The sequence below is a fragment of the Phlebotomus papatasi genome, chromosome 1 (assembly GCF_024763615.1).
Source record: "Phlebotomus papatasi isolate M1 chromosome 1, Ppap_2.1, whole genome shotgun sequence".
In the NCBI taxonomy this organism is placed as follows: Eukaryota; Metazoa; Arthropoda; class Insecta; order Diptera; family Psychodidae; genus Phlebotomus; species Phlebotomus papatasi.
In genome coordinates this window covers 55,619,536-55,637,173 of record NC_077222.1, presented here as the reverse complement: position 1 = coordinate 55,637,173, position 17,638 = coordinate 55,619,536, and the positions used below count along the sequence as shown (strand labels likewise).

Sequence of the window (17,638 nt, the reverse complement as noted above, 5' to 3'; positions counted from 1 at the left end):
AATTTCGGGCATTTGTGACCGAAATGTCACCCGAATTAGAGAGAAATTCGGACATCAAAGGCTTTGAAATGCAACGATTTTTTGTTCACTTGCATACTCATATTAAGTTTATATGCTCATAATAATTCTAAATTTCATGAAAGCCCCTCAATAATACAAAATCACATCACAACTGAGACAAAGCATGGCAAATTTGAGCATATTGCTTCATTCGATAATCATAATCGAACTTGAAAAATGTCGACAAACTTTCTTCAAATTTAACTGCTGCCCGAATTAAAAAGTAGCTCGATGTTAAAGGAAGCCGAATTAGCGAGAGTCTACTGTTTAAAAAATATATTGCCATAGGTAAGATTCATCAAAGGAATTTGAGAAAAATACGAAGTGTTCGAAACCGGAATGTGTACGTTAATCCCTACACTGGTAAACATTTTTAGGAAAAATAGTAATATTTAATTCTATTGAAAAATATAACTTTGAAGAAATGTAATTGTTGTACTGGAAATACTGAAATATTCTTATTTATCTTAAAAATGTACAGCTGATAACGAGATTAGAGCTAGTTATGACTAGAAGCGCACCAGAAAGAATTGGACCCCAGAATGAAAATGTTTCTTGGGTAAGCAACGTGGTAGCGGTTTAGTAGACAATAAAGGCAGCGATCAGAGCAATCACGGCAATCACTACTATTTCTTTTTGTATTTTCTATATTGTAATTACGCAAGAAATTTTAATATTGGGATCCAAAGTTACCTAATCTCGACAATAATTAATTTTACATCAAAACTAAATTTTTGAATTTTGTGTACTTACTTATCTAACGGTTTTCTAGCACTTTTCACACATAAACAAAAAAGGCCTATTCGTACGATCCTATTCGATATTTTGCTGTCGCCTGCAAAGAGATCGTCTTCATTCAACTCCAGTGTTTTGTTTCACGCGTCTCGTGTCTGCTTTTCTGGAAATTTGGCCTGTAAAAAACTCAGAAAAAGCCCTACTTTTCTGTGAAATTTAACTAAATCCGATTCTCTTACGTATTTCTTATTATAATACATTAGTGCAAACATTATTTGTCTATCAGATTTTGGCCTAATTTTGTGCAAAAAGTGGGCGATCGTGTTGGAGAATGTTAGAAAGAAGTTGCTGAAAAAATTTTGCTATCGACGATTGCTGTGATTCACAAAGTTGGTGTCACTTGTGTTATCTAGTCTGCGACTATAAATACCCTATGATAAGGTTGATGAAAATAATGACAAAAGGTGTGATAAAAGAATATCATCAGTGATTCCATCAAAAAAAAAATAAATTTTAAAAATTTTGCGCAAAAATATCTTGTTTTTGTTGCCATCGCGGTGTATTGTGTTTGCATTTCAAGTAAATTCTCATTCACATTTAGTGTGTCCGATATCTATTGCTAAAAAAAAGTGTATTTGAGAAAAGAGTGTCAATCATGTTAAAAGGCAAATCATTTGAGGAAAAAACGAACTTGACGACGCTCTTGTCGACCCAGCAGTTGCCAATAATTGATTTGGCACACATGGGTGAGTAAATTATCTTGCGGATATTCACAGAAAATCTTCCCCAAGTCACTTTGATGGCTAAATTGATCGATCGTCACAATCAAGATCATCACATGATCGAACTTTTGGCGGATTCCGCAACTGATAAACGATAGACGCACGAATAGGAATTTAGTCAATATGATCTGACCGGCCTAGAATTAGCAATTGCTCTGGGATTGTTCTTTGAGAGACAGGGGAAAAACACCCAGGAGATTAGAGATTGATGATCGGAGGTATAGAATGACGTAGGGAATTCTCGGCATTGCTTAGCTCTCAACTTGCCTGAGATATCACTCTAATCTCAGTTACTTACCCTTGGTGAATTTCCCGAGAATATAGGAGGTATTATGATTAGTTGAGAGCTGAGATCGTAAATTGTTGAGATTTTTGTAAATGTTTTGTTTGCGATTGTAATTTCGTTGGAATTTGTAAACAAAAACCCCACAATTAGTGTATTTAAAATTTCCTTTCATTTTTTTTCTTCTTTGAAGAGGAAAAGCTTAAAATTTCAGTTGATTCAAGACTTTCTCTGTTGCTGAATTTTTATAACAAACTTTCATGATCAACCTAATGGTTATCTGGACAAGTTTACTAACATTATACATTTTCATTGAGAAAGAGGTTAAATTATTTGTAAGAAGTGGCCGAAATGTCTATCCCAAAAATAGTTGTTATGCGAAGGGATTAGAATCTAATTATAAATATTCAAAAACGGAAGTCTATTTATATCGATTAAACGATAGGAGTGCACACACCTAGTTTGTGCACTTGAAGTTCTTTGCCTGATAAACAATTTTAAAAGAGAGCTTCTTAAATGCAATCATATTTCAGCATTTTTTTTTTAAAAGATTTTTCAATGCTAATTAGTAAAATGTTGTTGATTATTTTTTTATTCAGGCTTATGAATGAGAATGAAGATTAAAGTTAAAGCCACAAATGAGAAAAAAGACCAAAGCAAATTGAGATAACATTTAATGTAAGTCGTGTAAAGTGCAATATTGCTAATAAGACTAATAAAAAACAATAAATACAATATATAATTAAATAAAAATAAAAATAAAATAAAATTAAATTAAATTTGCTTGCAATCATGTTAGATGTAATTTTATAAATTAATTATACACATTTTTGTAAAGATTTAAATTTTTAATGACCGAATATAATTTTTATTGCCATTTTTTGTCTTAATTGATGAGCAATTAAGGAGTTATGTAGGTCAATAAGACTAAGAAAAAAACACAGTATTTTCTCTAAATTGTTTCTCAGCATAAAAAAATATTTAATTCAAGCTTTTAGGCATACAAAACTACAACATTTAAACCAGGGGCCCATCAAGCATAATAAAAAGTGAAGATATTTTTCACTTTTCCTTGTAAAAGCTTTGCAGATTTGCACCGCGACTTAAACAAATTTGTCCGTAGTTCTTGTATTATTTTGATGAACATTATTAAATATGCATTCTTAAATAGCTTTTAATGCACGATTTCGAAATATATCAGACTGATAAGTCAATTTTCTTTAGGAAAAGACTTGCCAATAGTCTTCAGTGTCTCTATGCAAAAACGTATGGAAAAATGAAATGTCGAGAGGCCCCTGTTTTTAACTATTTTCTGAAATTTCCATTTATTTATTTATTTTTTTAATTCAGCCATTGAGGGCTGATTTTTGGAGATTATTTTTTGAAAAATAAACATTCTTTTCGGGGTACAATATTTCTCGGAATTGGTTCATCTGAAATCCAGAAACCAAAAATTTCCTGTTAGCTGATGATATAAACTAGTCCTTAAACGAAGTATTTAATGTTTACTTCGTTTACTTTATTACAACTTATTATACAAGACGAAACGTGGTGTAAAATACATCAGAAATGGAATTTTTGTGTATGAAATTCTCCAAAAATTTAAAATTTCTTTCTTTTCAAAAATCCTTGCAAGAAACTGAGGTGGAATGATAACTTTTCGACACTATCGAATCGATAGTATCGATAAATCTATATCTGTTAGATTAAGTGAATGTCGACTTTTTACGCATTGCTGAGCCATTCATTGTGACATTCTTAAAAGAATGTGACTGTTTATAAATATCTGTATTCGTTACAGGAAGTTCTGCTATCGTATAATTTTTTCAGAATCGTCATACGGTAGTATCGAAAATAAATTATCATGTCACTCCTAGTTCATTACCGGTTCAGAATATTGCAGTGCTATAAATATTTATATCATATACTAAATTGAAATACATCTTAAGGAAGGTTTGCGTTACAATTTGAGCTAAATTATTGTACCAATTTTCTTATTTTATTTTAAATGTATTTTTATGGTCGATTTAGAAAATATATCTCTAAATTTCAATTACATTTTTGGCTGAGAAATTCGTTTTTTAAATAAATGAAAAAGGGTCTTATCTTTTGTTATGTCCCAGAGGTTGAAAATAATCCTAAGACGGCGGTAGATGCATGGAAAGGAAATTTTAAAACCTCGAAGTGTGATTTAAATAATTAATGATTAAAACTTATTTTGTTCCATTTAATTGATTTTATATTATTTTAAAGAGACTTTTTTTACAAATAGAAACCATTTCTCTATAGGTATTGGGATTCGATACAATGTATTTTTAAAGAGAAATAAATTATACTCCTTCTGTTCCGAAATAAGTCGTACGTTTGGGGAAAAACTAGGTATTAAGGAATAGTTTCAGAGCATGTTTTTGTTATTTGCAGATATCCTATGTATGAACTATCCTCCATGTTCAGGAATAATATGGGGATCCTACGTCTATGGTAAATTGAGGAATCCATATGTTGAAGTTCTCCATTTTTTGCGTTTTTTTTTTCAAAGAGCTCCGGTAGATAGTTAATTACTAAAAAATGGACTGTGATTAACATTACAGGCTAGAATTTGTTCTAAATTTTTAGTATGCATAAGTAGAACTCTACAGCTATTACCGATATGACATTTTTTATTGCTCAAATTTTGCAAAATGAGCAATAAAAAGAACATCCTTTTTTATGTGTTCGAATTTCGAATATCTGGGTGCTAAGTGGTTAGAGATAGGAACTTGGGACCTTCGGCGGACCCCCCCCCCCCCATAAATTGACCCTGGGACCATTAATATATCCTTCATTTTCCCCCACCCCTCCCCTTGTCCTCCAAAACCATGTTTTTTTTGGGATAGGTCGAAAACATGTTGTGCGATTTTTTCAGAGGAAGGGGAGGGGCAGGTCAACTTATGGGGGGTCACCCAAAGGTCCCAAGTCTCAATCTCTAACCATTTTGCACCTAATTTAGATTGATAATAAAACGCAAAAAATAAGACATTTTTAAGACATTCGTTCGTTCCACAACTTACCCTCGAGACTGGACCCCAATTTTTGTTCTGAAAATTGACAATAGTTCTTTACAAGAGATAATTGTTGATACACAAAACATTTACCAACAATTCCGATTTTTTTCCAAACGTATGACTTATTTCGGAACAAGATTTTTTTCCAAACGTACTAACTTATTTCGGAACGGATGGTGTAATTATTTAATCTCAGTTAGACATTTTTAAGAGATGAGACTGTCTTAGAAACAAACAACTTTTTAGAACCAAATATCTTTATAATTCAGTAAAAATAATAAATTACAAATATAAATTACAAATAAATTTTCAGTAACAAAAATACTGAAGATTGCTACTAAAAATTTGTAATATTGGAGGAAATGGAGCTTCTTTGAATTAGGCACCTTTAAAATATCGTTTTTTTCTCCTATTTTTAAATAGAACTGGATCTTACTACGATATTAATCTAACTAATTGTAAAGCTTAAATTACATCATGATAAGGCTCACTTCCATTTAAAAATAGTAGAAAAAATCCCGGTTTTAGAAGTGCCTTAATTCAAAAGTACTCCACTTCTCCCTGCACTGAGAAAAAAGAGAGGATGCGATTAACTTTTTTTCCTCATAACTTTAACACTTTTAAGGTGTAAAAATATATCAACATTTTTTAATGTTAATTTTACACCTTTTTAAGAGTAAAATTAACATGAAAAAGGGTAACTTTAACCCCTAATACACCTAAAAAGGGTAATATTTACACCGATTTCGGATCAATACTGCAGGGTAAAATTAACATTTCAGGAATGTTATTTTAACTTTTTCGGATTTCTCTCAGTGTGGAAAAGATTTATTTTATAAAGTGATGGTATTTTGAAAGTCTATTCGTTATTAGTTTCTTGTTAGAAAAAAATCCTTGTAAGAAAGATAAAATAAATTTCTTAAACTTTCATATTTACACCTGGAAGTTATATTTTGTGTTTTTTAATGAAAGTTTTGGAATAGCGTATTAAATTATCAGAAAGTTTTATATGGTGGAATTTCCCAGAAAATTTCCTTTCAGGCAAAAATTTCTATCAATAACTTCGCAGTTAAATGATATTGGTTTGCAATAAAATGTTTCTGAGTCACTTATTTCTGTATTATTTTATCGTGCAAATTCAATTAAATTTTATGCCAATTCCAGGTTTTAAATATTTCTTTTTAAAACCTATGGCGGTATTGTTCCAATCTTGAAAGTTGTCTGTGAGCAAAATAAGGAGACAGCGTAAACACGATTTAATACAGAAGCAGAAAAGTGAAATATTTATATAGTTAATTTGTTCTTTCAGATTACAAATTGAACAACAAAATTATGTTTTGCCCCAGTGTGTCTCAGTTATCTCAAACGTCATAATTTACTGTCTTTAGTGCTATTTGTGAAGAATTTTACGCTTCACTTATAATAGAAATATCACATTTGGATTACAACATATAGTTTTAATTAATTGACGAGAGTTGTTTATCAATAACTATAATTGGTATTACGAAGTTTAATTGCAGACGTGTTTATGTTAATATACACAAATTGCTTTTCAATTGATAGATTATGTGTTTTGTATTAAATGTTTTGATAACCTGGCAACAATATTTATTATGGAGGAGATTGAGGAATTTTTTTGACCATTATTGAGATATTTCTGGAGGCATATCTTTATTTATTTTTTTCATGAAGATACATCAATTGTGAACTTGTGCGATAAACCTATTCTCTTGTATTCTGAGATCCTTCATAAATATTTACTTAAAGAGGATATTTCTCAATCAATCAAATCGAACGACAAATTAAACGGTTGAGTGGATTTTGGTTATTGATTGAACATCTTCATCATTCTTCAAATGGTCAATTGCGCAAGAATATGAATAGAAAAAGAATGTTAGCAATTTGCTATTCAATCCAAATACCCCAACACTTCTTTTTATTATATTAATAAACTTGTTCTTTTATTCCCATTTAAATCATAATGTCCATTATACTTACCTTTAATGTGCCATTTTTCCTTGACAAGAATAATAATTGTTTGACTCTCTTATAATGGATAATGTTGAGCAATTATTCTAATGTAGTTCTCTTGTGTGATTCAATCACTGACCCACCAGGCACAGAGGAGGTTCCAGTTAAATCAGTGGTGAACCGTGTTGCAAGTCAACTTCACAGAGCAATGTCAGAGCGTGGCTTGGCCGTTCTGGTAAATCATGGAATTCCGGAGGAGAAGGTGAGAAAATGCTTTTCCCCCTTTAAATGGGTCAGCAATTAGTGGTATTTGAGGTATTCCATTTCAATTAAACCTTTTTCATTTCCTTGTGTAGCTGAATACAGCATGGAAGTATCTCGATACATTCTGTGAGTTACCGACAGAGATTAAGGATGTTTATTTGCGAAAGAGGGACGGTGTCAATCATGGCTATGTGAAACCGGGTCAGGAGAAATTTGATGGGAAGAAGAAGGAATTGAGACATGCTTTCAATATTTGTATGCTCAGTGGTGCATCCCTGCCAGAAGATCCACTTCCTGGTTTCAGGGATCACATTGCCGATCTCACTAAGGACTTTAAGAATTTGTCCTCATTACTCCTACAGGCTCTGGCTGTTGCCCTAGGTAAATATTTGCTTCAATCTTTCCTTAGATAGTGCTGAATTTCTGTAATTACGAGATTAGTGTTCCATTGTTTCGTTTATCTCTGGGATTAGCAATGTTCTTAGGAAAATTTCCGAATGTTCTTTCTGATTAACTTTTTTATTTCCTCAATTTTATTGCTGTCTTTCTTGTAGATAAAATCTGCAATTTCTTATCACAATTGAGAAAAGTGAACATAATTGAAGTTTTTCTTGATAAAAATATCAATCTTTTAACTTAAGAGATTAGGAATATTTAAGACATTAGTGTTTCAATTTACTCTCAAGTATCTTTAATTTTTACGTTAGTTTATATGAAGTTTTTTTTAATTAACTTCTTATTGTGAATTTAACTGTAACAAGAGAAATGCAGGAAAAATTCTGCTTGAAACTTCCGGAATTTATAACCTTCGAAATAATTGAAAACAACAGCTACCCTTTAGAAAAAATTCAGACTGAGATTAATAATAATGATAATAATAATAATAATATATTTCTGATTCATGTCCCTGTACAAGGATTAGTACAATAATGGGGCTGTACATTATTGTAAATTATTGTTGTTTAAATTTTAAAAATCAAAAATTCAGATTATTTCCAATGAAAAGTCGTACAAGGGGAGAGCTTTGGCGTATTCTCTCTGTTAAAATCTTGCTTAAGACTGAATCAAGTACAGTAGACTCTCTGTCAATTGGACATTTGGGCAAAATGTTATCCGAATCGAGTGATTTAGGCGTCAAAGTCATTGTAAATTCCACAAAAAGTGCTGAATTATAAAGAATCACGATAAAATAAGAGGAACTACAGCGAATTTGAGCAAATTTGCTTCAAAATCAAGCGTGAAAATTGTCAACAAAATTTTTCGCCCGATTGAAAAAGAGCCGATTGAGCGAGAGTTTAATGTAATTTATACAATTAAAACGAAATTTTTGGTGCTTTCAAAAGGAGCTCAGCATGAGGAATAAAACTTGCAATAACTACATTAAATTCCCTATTATTTTAAAATTTACATTTTTCAGAGAGTTAGTATTAAAGTTCTTGATAAACTTTGTTAAAAATAGATTTTGGTGATGCTCTTCTTAAGAGTTATAACAATATTAATTATTTTATTTATTTATTTTTTGTTTTTGATAAGGATCTCTTACGTGCTTCGCGTTTGGGTGATACACATAAACTTGCGCCAACAAAAAACTGAACCACGCCCTAATAATACTTACTGAAAGGCTTTCAAACTTCGCACACAGTTTAGTTTCAAAACTTATCTATCTATATGACAATATTTTTTAATAGCTAGTCTGAAGTCGCACATTTCCAGAAACAATGGATTACGTTCATTAAAAAATATGAGAAAAATATAAAGTGGTCGAAGCTAGAGTGCGTGTGAAGCTTGAAACACTTCCCTTATATACAAAATAAAAAAGGGGAGGCAAAGCGTCCCAGGCTTTGCGAATTGCTCGAACTCGTGACTTAGATGCTATACCGCAAAAGAACTTTCGCATCATTTACCGTTTACCAGTTCTTAACCGATTTGAACCGATTCATAAATCACTCAAAAGATACCCCAAAACAGTTTTAAAAATAATAAAATTAATTTTTTCATAAAAATTAGTTATCGGTTATGAATCGGTCCATTACCGGTTCAAAACCGATTGGAACCGGTTTAGTTTTCGACTTTTTTGTTGCGAAAAGTGGTCTCCGGGGGGTGGAAGGTGGAAATTGGGGAGTGGGGGTGAAAAAATCGAGGGAATATATAATATACTGCTCTCTCCGTAGAGTTCGAGAAGTAATTTATATATTTCACAGAATATTTTGAAAATTTTGATTCTTTGTTTTTAAGTGGATAAAATTAGAAGTATTTTACTGCTCGAACTTATTGAGAGAGCAGTTATATAATCCACTTTTTTCAACTTGTGACACGGTTAGAGGCCAAACAGTAAGAGATATCGACTTCCGGTCTTCGTCGACCCCCCCCCCCCCCCCAGGCAACGTTATTTACTCTATATTCTTTTTGTTAAACGAGCATATAGATCTTGTTCACATTTTGCCAAAAGGATGTTGTTAACCTGTTTGACAAAACTTTTCTTACATTTTATATGGAAAACCTCTTTTTGACAAATTTTTAACAAAATTTATTTGGCCGCCGATTTAACAAAACTTTTCCATATTCTGTATGAAAAAATAGCCTTTATCAAACTTTGTTTATTAATCGAACAAGACATTTTTTGCAGGACAGTCTGTTTTCTTTTTCCTCTATTCTCCTTCTTTCCTTCCAAAACCATGTTTTTGCTTTATTTTGGAAACGGCTCCTAGATTTTTTTTTCATTTTCGAATATGTTTTGGAGGTAGTCAAAGTGAATATTTCGTCTTGGAGGGGAATTCTGTAACGCTCTGGCAATGCCATATGACAAATTTGGTTCGAATCTTAGGAGAGCTTTTTTCGAAAATGCGATTCTGTAGCCGTGACATTGCCATTTCAGCTCACGTGGCATTGTTAAAAGTCACATATTTGAGATTTCTGGCAATTCAAATGACAATGAATTTTGTTAAAATCATTTTCATAAAATCACTAAGTAAAGGGATTTCATTAAAATAATCAGTGAATTGCATTTTCGAACTCATATGATATAGCAAAAAAAAGCTCGAATGGCATTGTCAGGTTTCGAACACACGCGTGATAATGCCACGAAAATTACAGAATTCCCTTCCTGGCAATTCCATATGACAAATTGGGTTCGAATCTTAGGAGAGCTTTTTCGAAAATGTGATTCTGTAGCCGTGACATTGCCATTTCAGCTCATGTGGCATTGTCAAAAGTCACATATTTGAGATTTCAGGTAATTCAAATGACAATGAATTTTGTTAAAATCATTTTCATAAAATCATCAAGTAAAGGGATTTCATTAAAAATTCAATGAATTGAATTTTCGAACTCATATGATATGACAAAAAAGCTCGAATAGCATTGTCAGGTTTCGAACTCACGCGTGACAATGCCAAGAAAATTACAGAATTCCCCTATTGATATACCTATTATGTTCGAAAACGTTTCGATATCGAATTGTCGAAGGTCAGTTCACATTGGAAGGCCTATTTTTCAACCGATTTACTTGAATTGGGATACTTTTTTGAAAGATCTTGAAATTTCTAACCCAGCTACATCGGATTTAATCGGTAATGAAACGATAATGTATTCGTAAGTGATATAACCTTTCTCGGATTTACTTTTTTATTTGTCCGTTTACTTGCCACTCATGCTAAAATGTTCTCAAATGCGCATTTCTTAAGCATTTTTTATCTGAGATCTTGTTAATCTCAGTTTATTTTGGAATATAGTTTTTAAATTTATGAATCAATTTAATAGGAAGTAAACCGGTATGCACCCAAAAAACATGCGAAAAAATAATACACAGAGAGTTCTTTCTTGTGAGTTTGAGCACTCTGCAAAGCTGGGACGCTTTGCCATCTCATTAGAAACATTTTTCATGAGTAGGCGGGACTTCTGTGATGGGCGTGGCAATACAAATTTATTTCTTTTCCTCGTATACCATCAAATTATTTAAAATAATTTTCAACATACCCAGAAGCTTTTTCATTTACCTTGCTCCTAAAATTTGATGTTCCGTTTCTCAATAGATACTAAACTGATCGGGGCGTGGCCTATTTTTTAGGAATTATAATTCATTCGTTTTTCGCACAATTCAATTCGAGGGGATGATTTTTAGAGTATCAACTAAGAAGTACAAAATACTGGGGAAAATATTGCTTAACATTATTATTTTTAAGTAAAGCTTACACAGCAAAATCCCTAAAACAATGCCAATAATTTAAGGATTAGGATAAAGTGATTTGGAATTAGTGTTACAAGTTGGACAATTCGTCGGTACAAGTTGGATATGGCTTTTTTCTTGATAAATACAGTACAAAATTTGTTTTTAAACACAAGGAACCAAATTATAAAACTAAAGCATTAAAAATATACAAATAAAAATGAAGTACTAAGTTCATCAAGACAAAAAACCCTGTCCAAATTGTACCACTTTACCCTATAAGGATATAATATACATAGAGTGGCCCAGTTGAATTGTGTCTTTTCAGAACACAATTTTTTTTCTATTTGAAATGTAATTTAACACTCAACACTGAATTTTTTACATTGCTAATCATTTGATTAATTTGCGTTCAGTGACCGTGGAGGTCAGTAGAATATTTTTTTTAATCTATTATGAATTTTCGGTCAATTATTTTTAATTTAATTGTTGTATTACTGAAATGGAAAAATATTACGTGTATTTGAAAAAAAATTCCTAATCCCTGAATTGTAACATTTTTTCGTTCTGCTATAAGGCTATAACAAATGCTTATTGTTTATTGTTCAAATTGTGTCAAATTCTGTCCATATGACGCAGATTTTGCTGTTTTTGAATTACTCTTTGACTAATTTATGAAGCACATGATTCACGAAAACTTTGCCGTAATTTGTCGTGATGTCAAGCTACAAACGCGACTCACTAGCTAATTAAATAAAAATTTAAATGTTTTAGTAAATTATAGATGAGAAGAAGAGAGCATTGAATTATCTAAAATGAAGTAGAATTAGATGAAGCAGTAAGAAGGGAATATTCAAAATCCAATCGATTCTTTTACTTTTAGAATATATTTTAGCAAATAGTAAATTCTTCTAAATTATCTTGTTCTCTTGTCTTTCGACTTGGGTGAAAGAATGCAAGAAGAATGTTATTTTATAGCTGAAGCATTTGCAAATCTCTGAATGGATTTCCATTTGTAGAGTTGCCAATAAACTATTTCCTGGATAAACATGCCCACATGCTGTCGGGAACGAATGAGAATGAGACAACACTCCGATTGCTATACTATCCGCCAATTGTGGAGGATGACAATAAATGTGAATTGGTGAAGGGGAATGTGAGCTATCGCTATCAAAAGTGCGCAAGTGATCAGCTAAATCTTGAGAATTTGACTGATAAGAATGACGTGGACGAGGATGACAATGATAAAGATGATGCCAGTGGCTTGGAGAAACATCGCGGTTTCACACGATGTGGTGCACATTGCGATTATGGCACATTTACCCTCCTGGCGCAAGATTCCGAAGGTGGACTCGAATGTAAATTGCCACAGACGGAGCGTTGGCAGCGTGTTGGTCATTTACCTGGATCAATTCTCATCAACACGGGAGAATTGCTGAGTATGTGGACCGACAATAAATATCCAGCTTTGGTAGGTTAAAAGAATAAGAAATAAAAAAAAAAAAAAACAGAGAAAAATAATTGAGGAAGGGCAGTTTGGGGAATTATTCATGCCTAAAAATGCTATTTAAGTGTGAATGGGGGTATATTCTCTGAAATTTTATGCTTTTCCCAATAGCCCCATCGTGTTGTTGTGCCAGATGATCAATACTGTAGCTCAAAGGGGAGACACTCAATGGCCTTCTTTTGCCATCCAGACAATTCTACCGTCATTGCTCCCATTGAATCGAAAATTTTACAGCCGATCGATTCTGAAGAGGACTTGCAGAAGAAGAAGAAAAAGAAAAACATGTAAAAATTGCTTTATCTTCCCCCTCCCACAAAAAAAAATCAATTTTCACCATTATTATTAATGCCTCTATCCATTTTCCAGACTCATCACAGCTTATCAGGTTGTCCAGAATAAGTTTAAACAAACTTACAGTGCTTGAAGATTTAATTTGGACTCATTCACGAAACTCCATCGCGGTGCACATTGCGCCAGCATCAATTTAGGTATACATAATATATATGCGTCCAAAATTAGTTTATAAAGTGCATTCGTCGGTTGGGAGGTCGTGAAATGCAATTGGAACATCTTTTTCACATGAATTGAGAAAGAGGGTTTATATCCATCCATATCTGGGCAGAAATTATTCGTGAGTATCAAGAACCCGCCAATAAATACTCCGGAATGGGAAAAGTCACGAAAAAAGAGCTTATAATGTTTAAATCCTTTTTTGTAGCAATTTGCAGCCATTTTACTGGTATTTTTTTTTAGAACTTATTCATATACACTAGCCCTTTAATAAAAATCAAAAATGTACTCCAAATTACAGTAATGCTGTAATAATTATGTACTTAGTATTTTCTTAATATATGTGTACTTGATTTTATTATTTCTGTGGTTTGATTTTTAACTCGACAAATAGCAACAATAAAAACTTTTACCCTTACAAATTGCCAAAGAATTTGATGAAAAAGGCTTTTTATCGTATAAAACTGATATTTTTTCAGAACTTTTTTCTTTAAATACGGGAGAATTACTTTGAAAGGTTTTACAGCCATGAAGTTGAAGTGTTTATATTCTATATTTCTTATGTAATACCCTAGACACACTTACGACTAAGCCAAGAGACGGATTAACGTAATTATAATCAAAATAATGATTTGACTAAATTCCCACCAGGTTCCCACTAACTAAGCCGTTACTCGGCTTAAGCCGATAGACGGATTAGTCAGAAACTGATGGAAATGTAATCTGATCATTATTTTGATTATATACGTTAAACCGTCTCTTGGCTTAAGTCGTAAGTGTGTCTAGGGCTTAATTATATCGTCAGTTAAATCAGCATTTGTCGTAACTTCCTTTTAACAACATTTCAGGAGACGAAATTTTCAGTTCAGCTTTATTTTTCTTAATAATGAGCCACGAATGCGATACTTTTGAGTCAAAATAATAAACGTTGCACTAATAAACTGTAAGTTAACTCGAGAAAAACTTTATAAAATGATTTAAAAGCTGAGATATTGAGATTTATGTTAGGAGAAACACAATAAGATTTTATGGTAACTTTTATCGTTTATAAAGCCGTAACTTTCAATGTATGGAGATCTTGGAAATTACGACAATTTTCTAAAATGCATTGTATCAATTTGAATTATTCTAGTGATAATAAGCGTCTTTATTTGACTAAATTAAACAATTAAACTCTTATCCCTGTTCCTAAAAGCTTTTATTTCATAAATTTTATTGAATGAATTTTGTGCGCCGTGTCGCTTGTTTTGTTTTGAATTAATGACAAATGAATCATATTGAATTAAAATGATTTATTGTTGCATTATTCGCACTGTCTTTGGATATTTGGTAGAGTTTGTGAACGTTTTATTGAAAAATATTACATTTCTGCTGCAAATTACAAGCCACGCAAGTGAGTAAAAGAAGATACGGCAAATGCTGATTACTGAAAATTTTGTATGGAAATTTGTCGTAACTTCCAAAAAATGGAAGTTACGACAAATTCTGATAAATTTTTCTTAATTAAGAACACGATAATTTTTGTTTAAAATAATTTTTATTGGAATTATAAAAGTTTCTGTTTCTCAAATGCGTTTAATAAACAAAATTACGCCGAGTCTAAATACGTATAGGGTAAGTGTGCCAAATTTCGGCATAGTTGCATGCAAGCGTCAAAGTCTCAAGTTTGAAATGTAATATTTTAAATACAAATTGATTTTTTTATTCTTTCTTCTGAAAGAGTGTTGCATGGAACCTTGTAAAGAGTTTACCGTCTTTATTTACTCTAAAATCATTCTTAATACATTTTAATATGAATAAAAATGTAGACATAGCTTTGGTACCCTATTTCGGCCACCTTCATTCTCATAGTTCCTTGCCCTTCGGGAATTCTTCCAATATCTTTTTCACGTCATCTCGTTTGTCGTAGCTACATTTTTTGTTATTCTTTTGCATTGTATAATCTTTAGAGTACGTAAAATCTAAAAGTCCATGGAAATTCGAGGAACAAAAAGGTGGCCGAAATTGCAAGCTGGCCGGAATTAGGCACACTTACCCTATATCTCAAAATCGCAAAAATTAAGTTACGATAAATGCTGATTTAACTGACGATATTTCTACAGGGGCGGGATTCTGGAGGGGAATTCTGTAACGCTGTGGCAATGCCATATGACAAATTTGGTTTGAATCTCAGGAGAGCTTTTTCGATATTGTGATTCTGTAGCCGTGACATTCTCATTTCAGCTCACGTGACGTCAGAAGTCACATATTTAAGATTCCTGGCAATTCAAATGACAATGAATTTTGTTAAACAAATCAACGAAGACAGACTGTATTTGCATAACATCACTAAGTAAAGGGATTTCATTAAAATAATCAGTGAATTGCATTTTCGAACTCATATGATATGACAAAAAAGCTTGAATGGCATTGTCATTTTTCGAACTCACGCGTGATGTTGCCACGAAAATTACAGAATTCCCCTTACTGGTCTGATTTTCTTTTTTTTTATTTTTGCCATCGTTTCGATCCCCATTACAAACTTCCTCATGACTTGACTCAGTCTTTTATTGGATATGGATCAGAACGTCATAAGTTTAAAATTTGTAGAAGTGTCCTTTGTGATTTGACATTATTCTTTTATTATTATTATTTTTTTGGAAGGTCTTTTCTTTCTGGGAGATCCTCTAGGTGTCCGATTTATACCCGAAGAAGCTCTTAATTACACGTAGATTTCAGGCAGTTCATTTCTTGATTGCCTCATTTATCAATTAATGAGAGAGAAAATATTAGACCGAAAATTCTTCTCTGTCCTAAATAATTTTCAATAAATTAGCATTATTAGTTTTGAATTTTATGGGAATGTTTAAAGGTTTTCTTTTGGTAATTTTTAGTTTTCATGCGACTATATAAGACACGGAAACTTACGAATATGATTTTGAGACAAAACAAACTAAGGCAACTATCGTTTTACAATCAAATTTTGGCGGAGACGTCGTTTTTTTCCACTGAAAAGCAACACTGTTAGAGGCAAAAAGTTCTTTTGGCCTCTAACAACAGAAGATTTTCGGCTCTTGGAGTACCTTAAGTGGCATGTATGACGGATATATTTTCAAATTTGTCAATTATATAATAGGACCTAGTCATTTTTCTTAGTTCTTAAGATCCATTGCCATAAATACTTTAGTTTTTCCTATATTTTTGTTCATCAAACATTTTTTCCACACTTTTTCCGAAAAAAATTATGTAAAACTCAATGAAATGGAACTTAATTTATTAATTGCAAATAAAAATACAATTATTAAATGATATTAACCATAAATTGGTCAAAAATAAATACCCTAGCGCTAAATTTATTGAGTGGTATTATTTCCAGCCTAAAGAGAAAAAGTTCTAATTTAATTCTAAAAATATTTAGTAATTAAAATTAAAAGGTTGATTTTTTAAGTTGGCATCAAAGGACGTTATGATCTACGTATGACTTTTTTTCGAGACTTCCTTTTTTGTTGAGTTTTTTAAGGATAATGTGGTGGAATTATACATATTTCCACCACTGTATATCATTATTAAGAAGTTCTTACGTCATTTAAGTACAAAAAATATATATAATATATAAATAGCCAAGAAAAGAATTTCAGGTGGATGTATCATATTCATTTAATTAATTTTAAATTAGTAAGAAAAATTTCAGGTATGCGAATTTGCATTTCTTTACGTTGCCGACCTTAATGCCTCTACATCAAAGCTTAGCATTTAAAACGATTTACTTCAAGATGCTAAATTTTTAAGTATAATTCGTCACAATGTGAAAGGTAAAGGCCTTTACTCAATAAACCCGTAAATAGGATGTTACGTAAAAATAACAAAATATAAAAGTAGTACTGTAAGTGGGGGTGACTTTGACACCCGCGTTCTAATATTTGAGAACGGTTCTCACCGATCAGACATGGTAGATCGGATCGGTAAAGACCATCCTTAACTTCTAGAAGTAAAGAAAAACTTACGAATAGGAGAGTGTTAAAGCCACCCCCAATTACAGTACATTGCATTTTTTCACTGATGAGTTCTAATAATTTTATAATTTCTTAGCAAAATATTTTACTTAATATTTAAAATGTCTTTGTGACCATCTTAGAAATTAAAAACAATCTAAAGAATTCATAAAAGAAATATTTTGAATACCGTTGATGGGGGTGACTTTGCACCCCTATTTATCGTATAAGATTTTCTTGAATTCTTGGCTTTAACAATAGTCTATCCCATATCGTTAAGTGCCCTTGTGGTCTTTAGACTATTCTTAAGCATTAGAATTAAAGAAAGTGAAGCAGAGATCTGAAG

The 17,638-nt window shown here is 31.9% G+C and overlaps 1 protein-coding gene across 1 annotated transcript; it reads left to right on the top strand.

Moving 5' to 3' along the window:
- The first annotated feature begins 648 nt into the window (after positions 1–648).
- Positions 649–13,682, top strand: LOC129807525 (uncharacterized). The gene is made up of 6 exons (XM_055856858.1): positions 649–1,541; positions 7,022–7,137; positions 7,232–7,520; positions 12,324–12,775; positions 12,923–13,095; positions 13,178–13,682. The coding sequence occupies exons 1-6, from the start codon at positions 1,451–1,453 to the stop codon at positions 13,233–13,235; spliced, it is 1,179 nt and encodes a 392-aa protein (XP_055712833.1). The 5' UTR covers positions 649–1,450; the 3' UTR covers positions 13,236–13,682.
- Positions 13,683–17,638: the final 3,956 nt, after the last annotated feature.

What these genes read in the sequence shown, in the direction of transcription:
- LOC129807525 (XM_055856858.1), top strand. Translation starts at nt 1,451, where the DNA reads ATGTTAAAAGGCAAATCATTTGAGGAAAAAACGAACTTGACGACGCTC. An exon ending in GGCTCTGGCTGTTGCCCTAG is followed by an intron (nt 7,521 to 12,323) that starts GTAAATATTTGC and finishes TTCCATTTGTAG; the next exon opens with AGTTGCCAATAAACTATTTC. An exon ending in AAGAAGAAAAAGAAAAACAT is followed by an intron (nt 13,096 to 13,177) that starts GTAAAAATTGCT and finishes TCCATTTTCCAG; the next exon opens with ACTCATCACAGCTTATCAGG.